Raw genomic sequence first — 14,149 nt, 5'->3', positions numbered from 1 at the left:
TGTAAATGCAGCTTTCACGTTGTAGCATCGTCTGCGAGCAGTAGAAATGTCATGAACGGCAGCATAACCACTTCCGAAAATGGAGTACAGTGGTAGGAATGAAGAATTCAAAGTAGAGAGGCAAAAATCGCCCAGCATGCCTCACAACATTTGAATACAGACATAAAATTGTACCTAGTAGATAGTCAGGTAATGTTTCTATTCATTTGGTGAGTTTGGCGACGATCGGGCCTGTGAAGGCTGAGGAAAATCCGTACAAACGCCCTCCTGCGCTGCAACATCAATGGGACACAGAATGTGTATTATATAGTAGGATTGTATTGTATTGTATTGTATTGTATTGTATTGTATTGTATTGTATTCTATTCTATTCTATTCTATTCTATTCTATTCTATTCCAACAGTTCTCGTCACCTCAGCTGTCGTGACAACGATCACCTTGACCAAACGCAAATCTTCATCCAGTACTTAATCGTGTACAAAACTGTGAAAATGTATATACAAGTAGAAGTCTCTAACATGCTTTTTGTATGGTCCCAAAACTCCTTTAAAGCACCAAGGTTATTCATCTGTCCTGCAGACCTTTACATTTATATACTAAAGCCACGCATTCACATCTGGTGATAAACTCCATTGCTGTGAATAACATATACACAAGTTATGTCTTACCACAAATATTGTCTTGCTGCCATAAATACTCAGTGAAGCGGCAAATAAGCGCACAGAATGGATGAAAATACTTCTGTAAACTAACTAATACATTTTCTTCAAAGTACACACTCATGGCCCTTTTTAAAGATACATACTGTCTCGTGTAACAGTTTATTTGAGGCTGAATCCAAGGGCTTTTAAAGGAATAATAAGAATCTAATGAAAATGTTGGTTTTGCTGGTGGTGAAGATTTCATTAGTTCTGTGGCTTTTTGAACCACTGCCAGAAGGCGTTTTACTGAAAGTTAAAATGCTTCTGTTCATATGCTGTTATACAATAAATAATGACATTATAGATAATCTATCAAAAGTGAGATGCATATGTTTTTTCTCTTCCGAACACAACACACACCAGTACAGAGGCCCAGCACAGAGGCAGTCACACTGACTGATAGATGATCTTACTCTTAGTTCAATTACATTAGAATGATGGAGTTTTTTATGTGCTGGAAAAAAGGCCCTGAGACTTACAGCCTGTAAGATAGTGGAGCAAGATCAGAGGAGAGTTATGAGCACACTCTGCCACAGGGGGAAGAAGGGAAGCAAGAGTTACAGCCACACAGAGCAGTAAAGAGCAGATCTTAGTCTACATCCAGTATATTCTTCAGTTTTCATTCACTTTTACGCTTCAATATTTACCTCAAGCGATGAAACAGAGATGCAAAAATGCAAAATAATGAGTCAAAAGTGAGTGACAGCTCTAAGGCAGAGGTGGCCATTCATTCAGACTGGGGATCAGACCGGTTGTCTGGGCGCTGACAGCTGACACTGCACATAGCCTTATTAAAAAATAAAGATGTTTCATTGCTCACACACCATGCACGTTCACCAGCAGTAAAGGACAAAGGCAGAGAGCATCCATGCACACATGTATGACATATACAGTACCCATGTGTTACACACACATGTCAATACAACACTAGACCTCCAAATATCATGTGTCCACCTTACACAACACAGCTGTATAATCTCATTTATGCCCGTGGATTTACTGTACACAAATGTTTCTGGAAGCTGACACCGTGTGGAGCCATCAGGGAGGAGAGTTACATTAAGGATTCTGATCACCAGACTTTACCCCCATGGTTATCTGCAAATATGATCCAGCAGGGCCATTATGGTAGCAAACCCATGACAGAGGTAGCAGCCAGGCCGACAGAAACTGAGACCGATCAAATGGGCTCATTTTTCTCCAGACTGCCCCGGCATCACTGAGGCTTTCTTCAGTAATAATACATCTGACAGATTCATGCCTGACCAGTACAGGTCTGCAATGGCTGTCAGTCTCACTACTGTAATGTTTAATGTTTTTTTTTACCCTGGTCCTTTATCTCCTGCTCCCACTAAATGACAGCATGGGCTTCAAAAACCTCCCATTAGTCTTAATATCTACAAAAAAACTGCTGGTTGCTTATAAATTGTAGGCACTTAAACCGAAGACTATTTTTCTGTCCTTAGATATTTAGCTTGAATATTGTCGAAAGAGATAAAAGTATATATTAATCAGCAAAGAACTTTTACTTTAATGTGCATTTTTCATGTTTCATGCACTTTAATCTCCTCCCAACCCATTCACTTCATTTTACAGCTTTACAGATCTGCTAATCCAAAGGAAAAATACTTGAAACATTTAAAAGAGTATGATATAATCTGGAGTGATTTCACAACATCTGATAATCTAAAGCAGAGATCATCAACCCCGGTCCTCTAGATCTACTATCCTGCATGTTTTAGATGTGTCCCTCTTCCAACACACCTGATAAGCCTATCATCAAGCTCTGCAGAGGCCCGATAATGACCGTCAGGTGTGCTGGAAGAGGGAGACATCTAAAACATGCAGGATAGGAGATCTGGAGGACCAGGGTTGGTGACCCTGAGCTAAAGACTTCAAGTGTTTTAGAATGACTTCTGTGTGAACTTTGAAAACGGGTCCTTAAATGCACCATGCTGACACTGCTGACTCATTTTCCGTTGTGATAGCAACTCTGAACAAAACCCATACAAAATGTATATCTTTAATTGTAACTCAGTGTACTAAAATAACTCATGAAATACAAGAAGTGGCAAATGCCCTGTCAATCTCCATCTAAGTAACTCACAGACTTCACTGTCTTCCAAAATTAAAATTAGAGTGCACCAAAAAAATTAATAACTGAGCACACAATCCAATTTGATGTGAATGTATTATGCTGTCAACAAGCCACCGGGGAACTGAATGAGGTGAAATTAGTCACTGGACCACATGTGATAAGGTCTGCACGGGTAAGAAGGCAGCTTATGGACAACACACACACACAAAAGAGGAGAGTCTACAGCACAGGTGCCAAACATACGGCTCGAGGACCAAAACCGGTCAGCCAAAGGGTCCACTCCAGCCCCTGGGAAGAATGCATGAAATGCCAAAATGACACCACAAAAATGTACGATATTAACCCTTTATAGGGCACTCATAGAAGTACTCTGGAAAGCAAAATTTCAACCTTTGTGTGTTATTGGAGGACATTACAAGACTTTATTACTTTCATGAAATCTTTTTTTTTTCATGTAGAAAATCAAGGTTAATGAAGTTACCATATTTGGTTCCTTACCCATAAATGGCAATCAAACAAAATACAAGAAGTAAATGAAAAATACAGTAAAACACATATAAGGTGAAAGGAACATGTATTTTAGAACATTAGACCAACATAAGTGCTGATCCAGACCCCTGTCCACATCTACATTATCCCTTTGAACATCATTCCTTACATTAGTACCATTACTTCATGGTACTTAACAAAGCAGGTACACTCACTGTTCAGGCAGAGGTGGACCTTACAGACCCTGGGGACCACATTGGACCTGAGGTTGTTGACTCACTGTCCTCACTTTAACTGTTGCTGTCACTGTCTTGTAATGTGTGTGGAAATTACTACAAATAGTCACTTGTCCAATAAAGGGTTAACAATCAAGGATGTTAAAATCATTTTAGTTTTGGTTCCACATACAGACCATTATGATCTCAAGTGGGTCAGACCAGTAAAATACTATCATAATAACCCATAAATAATGACAACTCCAAATTTTCCTCTTTATTTTTGTGTAAAAACATAAAATTACATGAAAATGTTTACATTTACAAACTGTCTTTTCAAAATGTGAATAACCTGAACAAAAATGAACAAGCTGAAATGTCTTAAGAATTATTTTTCTTGTAGTATTTTTCTTGTGCGGTTTTAATAATATTATGTCTGTTACTAAATGTTTTGTGTATTTGTAGATCCACTGTGATCTGTAAGTTGTGATACACATGTATAAATATTAAGCTGAGGCATAAAATTCTTAAAATTGAACTTATTTTTCTTAACAAATTTCAGGTTGTTCAGGTTATTCACATTTTTAAGGAAACTTTGTGGGTTCAAACATTTTCATAATGCAATTTAACTTTTTTTTCTGTTATTATTACTATTATTTTAACCCATAAAGACCCAAACAGCCACCATTTACCAAAATCATCTCCTGATCTAAAATGTTTAATACTTGTTGATCCACTTATCCTATCAATACATGTAAATAACTGGTGTAAAATTCAGTTTGTCATCTTTTCATGGTCATCAGATATGACCCATTTGAACGTTCAGAGGCTCCGTAGTTACCATGGAAACACTGTCATCTTCTACAACATTGATTCACCAGTAAAACCCATGGAGTTGGATCAGTGACAGTGGATGGAAACACTTGGATTTATGTTCAGTTATTCATATCTAGGCTGAAAAAGTCATGTTTTCTTCAGTTTTCTCTGTTTCTGATAGAATAACCTTTCACTTTTTTCCGAGCTTTTATGAACATCTACATGATTAATGAATTAAATATAGGAAAATACCTGATTTATACTTAAAAAATGCAAAATACAGAGGATTATTTTATGACAAATGGTGATAAATTGCTAAAAAGGGAAATGCCACAAAAGTAACACTAGGTCTTTATGGTTTAATGGTCCAGTCCATTGAGATCTCACTGGACTGAATGTGGCCCCTCAGTTGGACACCCCTGGTCTACAGTCTGCACATTGAGGGTAAAGGGCATCACCTGGTGACGTCACGACCAAATCACAACGTTTCCAACACGCACTCATCGCGATCTGTACTTCAGTGTGTCTGAATCTGCAGCGTGAGAGCGGATGGAGAGAAGTGGAGGGAGGAGAGAGAGAGAGAGGGGGGAGAGAGAGAGAGAGAGAGAGAGAGAGAGAGAGAGAGCATCAGTGGAGCGCAGCACAGAGCGCCAGTCAGAGCTGAGTCCAGGAGAGGAAGGACGCACTTTAAACTGCGCTCCCCACAAAACCACACTCATCTGCTGGACACTTTACACACCGGCTTCCATCATCCACTCAAACACAACCAAGGACACATGTGAGCGGTGTGTGTCTGCGCCAGATTTTGGAGAGTCTTCACCTCATTTGCGCAAGTCATGGCATTTGTTTGGAAACTAAAAGAACCATGCACTCTGCTGGCGACAACTATTGCACAAAGATGAGTCACCACGGCGGTGTTGGTGAACATCCACTGGTCAGCTGTGGTCTCCTCAGCCGGGACAAAGTCCGGTAAGCTGCACGGTTCTCACCCGCAGAGCGACGCGCGTCTCTCGGTGACCTTCTGAAATCATGTCTTGTGGCGACGTGCGTGGCGCGCCAGAGTGCGTGTGAGTGACTGACCCATAGTGTTTCTGAGAGAGAGAGTAAGAGAGGCTGGAGATAAACAGCAGCCAGGCATTCAGGCAGCAACAGCCGGTCACCCAGAGCAGCCATCTCGCCTCTCTCTCCGCCCCCCAGACCCATGCAGGATGCCCGGGGTGCGCCGGCGGGGAGTCCTGGTCCAGCTCAGCCCGAGTTCATGACGCTCTGGGCGGCCTCGTCATGCGTCTCTTGCCCGAGCCCAGCGCACAGTCCCTTCGGCTCCTCTTCCTCTTTCTCTTCGTGATGGGGGTGGCCCCCTCACCGGCTCTCACAGCCGGGTGCCCCGACAGATGCGTGTGCGATGACCAGTTAGTGGTCCAGTGCGCCGGGCAGGATCTGACCCTGTTCCCCAATGACCTGCCCCTGGCCACCCGGCAGCTCATCATCTCCAACAACCGGATTGGAGATCTGCCCGCCCTGCAGCTCAACTACCTGTCCGATCTGGTCTACCTGGACTGCAGCAACAACTCTCTGACCGAGATCTCCGAGTCCACGTTCGGGAACTTGAGGAAACTGGCCTATCTGGACCTGTCCTTCAACACTCTGCTGCAGATCGAGGACCGGACTTTCGGGCCCCTTTCGTCTCTGGTGATGCTCCGGCTGACGGATAACCCGGGTCTAAGTGAGATTCATCCAGATGCCTTCTCGGAGAACATGGCTCTGCAGGTGCTGGATGTGAGCCGGAACAACCTGACCGTCCTCAACATCAGCAGCCTGATCGCCTTGCCGGCTCTGCGGTCTCTGGGGCTCAGTGGGAACCCGTGGAGGTGTGACTGTGACACGGAGGACCTCTGCCTCTGGGTGCAGATAGAGGGCTTCAAGTTCCAAGGTGAGTGGATGAGCCTGGAGGATGAAGGAGGGGTTCAGGAGGCAGGTCACTTTTGGCTTTTTTTTTTTTTTTTTCTTTTTTTGTAGCAGAACATAGAAAACTCCCCTTAGATCCTTGTTCTTGTTGTAGGTTATAGTTCAGTTCGTACTGCTGATGTCTCCTCTCTGTGGAAGTGAGGTCCTCTATCGGTCAGCTTCACATCTAGTAAACAAAATATTGTTCTGTGACAAAGATGATCCAAGTTCTGATCATTTGTTGGTGCCAAATGTGCTCATTCACATATTGTTTATTGTTTATACTGGTCCCCATTAGCTTCCACTGTAGTGGTTACTAAACTGTAAAAAATGACTGTAGAATTAACACCAAAAAGTTGTAAAATGCAACATAAAAAAACTGTAAGTGACAATACAATGCAAAGTTGTTTATTGGATAAGATTTTTGTGTTAACGATTAAATCAAATATAGCTGTAGTTTTTACAGGAAGATTATGTGAACAAAACCAGATTTGTATGTAGAAATTATGTATTTCTATTGTTTTTAGAAAACAAAACTGTAAATTGAAATACAATGCGGTGCCGTTTAAATTGCAAGACCATAATGTTGAAATAACGGCATATTTGCTTATATATATATATATATATATATATATATACATAAAGTTATAAAAAAGTAAACATTTGACAATGTAACATTTTAAACTTGTAAACTGATGGGTTGGTAGAGTTGGTAGAGTGGCTCGTCCAATAACCAAAGGGTTGGTGGTTCGAATCCTGGCTCTGACTGTCGATATATTGAAGTTTACATGGAAGACACTGAACCTTAAATTGCTCCCAGTCGGACCTGGTGGTTTTGGAAAGTGCTTTGGACACCATGAAGGTGTATGAAATGTGCTAAATAAGTGCAGTCCATTTACCATTTAAATCCAGTGTTAAATATACATGTTTAAAATGTTAAATCTACATGTTACTCCACAAATATGTTTACAGTTGGATGTGTTTTTTACAGTATTGTTCTGGAAACCACAGCTGCCAGTTTTTTTCCATAAAAACAACAGGATTTTTTTTTTACAGTGTACTCTTCCTGGGGTCCATTATGATACAAATACAGTTTAAAAAATACATACATAATTAAAAATTGTTATCATCAGCAAGCTGAACATTTCATCTTAACACCTAAACCTTGAAACATTTTAACTTTTGCAGCAACTTGGATTGCGAGAGTCAAAACAATCATTTGCATTACTGAATTTCCTTAAGTAGTTCCTGTTTGTGTGTTTTTTGAATGAATATAAGCTTTTAGTGTGTTTGATGTATGAAGGTAACTTATTCCATGGACTGAAAGCCCTGTAAAAAACAAAATTTTTCAATCGATTCGATACTTTGATAGTAGTCAGTTGTTGCACTTTTTATCAAATGTCTACACACACATACACACACACACACACACTTTTCTGGTGTGTGCATTCAGACATGCACTCTCTATTTTCCCTTTCTCTCCTGGACACACAAACACACACTCACTCAGACTCCACAGCTAATGGTTTGACCTCAGAGTCAGAGCAATCTGAGGATTTCGCTCCTCTACTCTTCTCTGTAACACAACCTCCTCAAACTGCCCTTCACGTCTCAATAATGTCTCAAGTTTACCCCAACAAATCCTCACACTTGTGTTACAGTTACTTGGAAATGAGCAGCCACCTTATCTGTCCAATCCTTAAATAGCGAGGGATTGAATTAGGGTGGCCCGAGAAATCACCAAGAATGGGGTTTTGTGACCTTCTCGGTAAGGAGAGCCTTCATGATCCTGGCTTGTAAATGTTAATTGAGCTGAGTTTATAAGCAGGTAAACCGGAGTAGGCCTGTTAACAATGTGGCCTTGCTTATAATAGCGGTCCTAACAGTCAGTGTGCAGCCCATTGATCTTAGTCCATTGTCAGTCTGGGTCCTGAAGGCAGAGATAATGGTGAGAGGATGGAGGTGTCCTTTTGTACCTGCTTTCTGTGGCTCATACACACACATACACACACACACACACACACACACTGGCTGCATACACCTGTGTGTGCTGGCGCTCCCCCCACCGTATGCTTTGGCCCTTTAGTCCAGATGGTTAATGATTGTGCTCAAAAAAGCTGGACTCCCATGCTCCCATTATAAGGACAGTGTGTTTGTGTTGCAATTTGTGTGTCCGTGAGTGACTCATTCCACTTAAGTGTGTCTGAGTCAATGTGTGATCTGCTGGTGAGGGAAAGTGTAAAGCCAGGGCCTGTGAGACTGGAGGATGATATTAGGAGACAAGTGAGAGGTGAAGTGAGGAGACAAGGAGATGAAGGCCACTTAAAGAGAGCACAGTTCTTATTCACCGTCACTTTCACATCGCGCTCTGACAAAATGACACACACTCACTCATACTTACTGTACACACTCCACTCTCCAAACCTCACAGAAACATATCGGAATGAATATTTTGTCATAAGTGCTTTTGAATCTTAAGTGACTAACACAACACACCCACAGCCAAGTTCCAGTGTTGTGTTTTCAGCATATACACAAATATTAGTTTATATGCCAACAATTATTACAAAAATACAACTGTTCCTGATCCCACAAAGAAGATCATGAGTTTGGACAGTGTACGAAAGACTGACAACTTGTGTGTTAATTTACCAGTTGAATAAGGATCATGGGTCAAGTGAACCTGTGTGTGTGTGTGTTAGGGCATGTCGTGTGTTCTGTTTTCATGAATGCCCTCAGATTTGACTGCAGGGCTCTGAGTCTAATGTACAGAGATTCCAGCTGTCGCTACCTCTTAGTGTGACTATGAATCAGGTGCATATGAGTGTGTGTGTTTACAGATTTGTAAATGTGCAGCCTCTTTGCATAGGAACTCACTCTGGGCTATTTAGTGTTGTTGACAGTGGTTTAAGTTCACTATAGCGTAGTTGATTATCTTGAGAAAATTAAAGAAAATTCTTGCAGGATTTTCTTTTTTACCCTGCCCCCCGAGGGGAAGGCAACGGGTAACGTTTTTGGTTTGGTTTCTTTGGTTGTTAACAATTTAGCAGCAAAACTATTGGTTGAATTCCTGCTAAATTGGGTTTATAGATTGCCAGTGACCCAAAATAGATGTGATTATATTTTGGGAAAGGTAGGTCAAAGTTCAAATTTTTTATGATTTTTTTAAAAAAATCTTCCTATATACTTACAATGGGTGAAATACATGTGAGGGGCGGGGTTTATTGTGCCTGGCACCACTTGTTTCTTTGTTTGTTTGTTAATAATTTAGCAGCAAAATTTTTCGGTCAATTCATGCTAAATTGGGTTTATAGATTGCCAGAGACCCAGAACAGATACGGTTACATTTTGGGAAAAGTAATTCAAAGTTAACATTTTTAATGAATTTTTATGATCTTTTTTTCCCCCATTTACTTATAATGGCCAAAATTTGTCTATGCTCTCTATGTCTATGCCGACAGTAACAGACGCAGAGACATGGTGACATCAGCTGGATCGTTGTCAAAATAAGCTACAATACGTGCGAGGGGTGGGGTTTGTTGTACCTGGCACCACTTGTGTGTTGGTTTGATGTTGCAGAGGACTGGTGTTTCTTGCATTTTTCTGTACTTCAAGTCCAATTTTTGGGACTGCATCGTGCAGATAAAGAAGGTTTTGTACCCCAACACATGCAAGAAAAGGATGAAAACAAATTTTAGTTGAGGCTTTAGGAGGTACTGCATTTTGCTGTACTATGACAGTAAACACTTCTGCAGGGGCCAAACAAAATAGTGCAAACCCTTACTATGGCATTTGAATGGAATATTTGTATAACAATTATTAAAAGTGCAATTATGTATTTTATCTAGCAGCACAGAAAATGCGTATTTTCAGTTTCTTATTGTCCCCCTCTCCTTCTTCACCTGGCTCTGCAGATGTTCACAGCTGTAAAATACATTTGATTATATTTCAATCTATAATACTGGTTTTTACAGCATGAATGTTACTGTTTTGGTTCATCATTACTATTCTCAACCTGGATTCCAGCTGCAGAAAACAGATGTTATCAGCAATCAAGCCTCTGAAGCACTAAATGAGCACAACTAATTGTTGAGCATGGTTAAGCATTTAGCAAAACACAGAGAGGGGTGAGAATATGTGGCTCATGTTAGATGGTTAAATGTTCGCTGTAATATAACACGTCAGATATGTGTTTAACAGCATTTGTTGCAATCAGCATCAAGTGGCTGAAAAAAGAAGTCTAATTCAGTTTTCAAGATTCCTTTTATTGTCATTTTATGCACAGAGCATACACAACATAACGCTGATGTGCTAGTAGAAATGATGCTTCTTGATTATAAAAAAAACCCAAAGAAATATACAATGCAAAATATTTAGATAGTATTAAATAGTAAAAACAGTAAAAAGACACCCACACCCTGCACTTCTTTCATTCAGTCAAGTCACACATTCACACATTCATACCTAGTTAAGGTGCAGAGGACAGCGAGAGGTTGTGGCACATTTTAGATTTTTCATTACTGCACCTTGTTGACTATGGTTATTGCACGTTGGTGTTTTCTATTATTTATACAAAGGTTTGCTTTAACTTTTGCAAAAATATGGGCGATAGTATCTTGCATGCCATCACTATTATATCTTTTCTCTTTTTCTTAATACTGATTTGAGTTAGTTTTAACTGCTACACAATCATTGTAAGTAAGTTACTGAAGTTTAAGATCTTTTACATCATGTACATATTTTATATATATATCCCTGTATGTGCCACAAAAACAGGATTTCCCTGGTCCTGGTCATCTATTCTCTCTCTTTACTCTTTATTTTCTTGTTTATAATAACACTTGAGCATGTTAAATGACCTGTTGTCCTCACTGTCGGTCCATTTTGACCAGTGCTTTGGCTAAATACACAGAATGTACGTGGCTCGTCCTGTGCTGGAAGCGTTAGAGGTGTTATAACTCCAGTGCTGGGGAAAGTATTTCTGGCTGGCCGTTCTCCGTGCCCTGGACCACTCACAAACCTGAGGCAAGAAGCCAAGGCAGAGGGCCATGCACGGGGCAAGAGTTAAATATTCATAGAAAGAGAATGAGAATCAGAGGTCTGTGGGTTCAGAGAAAGGAAAGAAGAAAGAAATAAAAGCTTTCCTCGTCAATTGAACCTGATTTTTCTTTAATGAAAGTGAATCTTAGATTACTTGAGGTCTGAGCAAAGAAGACAGAGAAGATATTAACTGAAATAACATGATAAAGGAACAAAGGGCAAAATGATTAGTGAGACTGACAGGGATGAAAAAAATGGGCAAACAGATTAAGATGGACATTATAACAGAAAATACAGACATGCTACAGAAGAGTTACCGATCGCCTATGCCCCAAATCTGTCAGTCAGTCATTAAAACATTCATTATGACAAGGAGGCATCGATTCAGTTTAATACAGGTAGACCATACATTATTTATCAGCTGGAACGATTCTCAGTCCCATCTGGTGTGGAGAAGCATATCGAATTTAACTGGCCTACTTGTGTAGCGTAGCCAGTATATATTTTTATGTCTCTGTGCATTTTGCGATGTCGGCTTGAAAGTAAGATTGGTATGATGTGTGTGTGGGTGTGTTTGTGATGTGATCACCTGAGGCACAGAGGGGAGGTTGTTCAGTTTTGTGAATTTGTGTATGTGAAGTATGAGTGAGTGTGTGTGTGTGTGTGTGTGTGTGTGTGTCTGTGGGGCAAACCCATGCACAAGTCAAGACAATAAAAGTGTAGAAAAAAAACACTGGGGAGAGTGTGAAGATGACAGAACAAAACTAAAAGAGAAATGGATGGAGCATAAGAGGGAAATAGAGTGAAAAAGGCTAAAGGGGACACGTGAAGGGAGAAGAAACGTTAACATGCCAGAGTGGGAATGAAAAGTGGGAGGTGATAAAAAGAGCAGGACTGATAAGATGAAGAGATAGAGGGAAGACGAGAGGGAGAGAGAGAGGCAGAGAGAGAGAGAGAGAGAGAGAGAGAGAGAGAGAGAGAGAGAGAGAGAGAGAGAGAGAGGGAGACGGAGCTGTTGCTATCTGACCTTCACTCCCTCCTCACTCATCCTCCGCCAGGAGGAAGAAGGGATCATATGGAGAAATGATGGAAAAGAGGATGGTGGTAATCTGACTAATGCCGTATTTTAGAGGAAAGGAGTGTGCAGGCGTGTGTTATTCAGTCCTAGTGGATGTGATAGAGAAAAGGTCAGCTATTCTTAGTCTTTGCCAACCCCAGTATGATGCGTTGAGCTGCCTAAACGGTGATCAACGATCAGGGTTTGCAGTGAGAAAATTCACATAACTCAAATTACAGTGATTGCAGGTCAAAGGATGTCTGAGTATCAGTAACTAAAATGGTGAAACTTGACATGATGCGCCTGTGTGGTTTCAATAGTGTTTCAGTGCTTTCAGCACAATTGGAAAATATCAAATCTCTGTTCTAAGTTCAATGTAACCTACAAATGTCAGTTTTATACAAAATTAGATCATTTTCAAGCTTGACATTCACAAATTATACAACCTGCAAATAGGATAATATTAGGAAAACTGTTAAGTATTACGATGACATTATAAAATGTCAAAATGTGTATGTATTAGCTATACAGGCCCCCTGCATTCATAGGCATACAGCTGACATAAACCATGTTTAGACCAGTATTAGCAGCGGACCTCTGGTTATTTGCAATAATTGTGGAAGTCATCTGTGATCATAATCCGTTAACACCGGGATTTATATTATAAAAGCTAAGTGACCTCTGTGTACATGTGTGTTTGTGTGTCTCAAAATTCACAGAAAATCTGGACAGAGCTGACTGCTGCAGTTTGGCTCACTCATGTATTTTGGTCAAGGAACAAACTAGTGAAAACGGCAAGTTGATAGGATCAATATTTTGGGAGATATTAGTAATTTTGGAATACAACATCCTTACAATCCCATTGCTATACCCAGAACACTTTGGCAGTGACTGCTGGACAAATGCGGTACAGCATGCACAAATACACAACAGCATAAAAATGACCACATCTAGAACCCATCCAGGGATCTGCATGCTAGTTTATATAAGTATACTATAAAATATTATTTGTTTTTGCGGAAATTATTCATTTGACTGATGGCACATAAAATAGACAGAAATTTGGGTATGACGCAAATTTGCAACAACAGGCATAACAGTCAAGAGTAGTGAAAAAGTAATAAAACTGATTTTCCCGTCTCAGGAGATGGAGATGATTTTATTAATGCCACAAAATTATTTTCAAGGTTCTTACTAGGTACCTATCAAACATATTGGGGGAATACATACACTATCACGGCTGATTCCATAATTGAAACAGTTTAATGCAAATTTGTGGCAGTTGGCATTAAGGGGTTAATCCCTTGCAAAATGTGTCTTTAACGTGTGGAGTAAAAGTTCCAATGCAAATTACATAAAGTATTAAAAAAACAGACATCCTGTGATAATACTAGTCCTGTGTAGACTGAATTCTCTGAGATATGCATCATTTTTGTGTCCTTCATATTTTTCATTCAATGTATTTCCTGGTTGAGGTGTGTTAGGTGGAAAATCAGGAGGCTCATATCCCAGTATAGCATTTATATTCACTAAGAGAGCAATCTGTGAATGAAATCCCAAAAGTTGATGAGATTGCTGTCATTAATGACAGTATTATCTACAGGACAGTTACCTGTAGTAGGTGAGCCTTGTCAGAATTATGGATTCATGTTCAGTAAATGTAAGTGAAAATCAGAATTTGTGTGTTCTGTGTGAATGTACCACATGATAAACAAATGTAGGGGGTTATTTTCTAAATCACTGGAGGTCCGTAAGTCACAAATTGGGCTGTAGACCTCAAATACTGAA

The 14,149-nt window shown here is 40.2% G+C and overlaps 1 protein-coding gene across 1 annotated transcript in view; it reads left to right on the top strand.

The window, feature by feature from the left end:
• Window positions 1-4,998: 4,998 nt before the first annotated feature.
• lrrc52 (leucine rich repeat containing 52) overlaps window positions 4,999-14,149 on the top strand; it is a 33,139-nt gene continuing 23,988 nt past the window's right edge. Inside the window, exon 1 of the mRNA XM_030131438.1 lies at window positions 4,999-6,250. Coding sequence (XP_029987298.1) covers window positions 5,602-6,250 — 649 coding nt within the window. The 5' untranslated portion in view covers window positions 4,999-5,601. The remainder of the gene's footprint in view (window positions 6,251-14,149) is intronic.

This window comes from Sphaeramia orbicularis, chromosome 4 (genome assembly GCF_902148855.1).
Source record: "Sphaeramia orbicularis chromosome 4, fSphaOr1.1, whole genome shotgun sequence".
Lineage (NCBI taxonomy): Eukaryota > Metazoa > Chordata > Actinopteri > Kurtiformes > Apogonidae > Sphaeramia > Sphaeramia orbicularis.
Note: the sequence above shows the minus strand (reverse complement) of the source record. Positions and strands in the feature narration are given on the sequence as shown.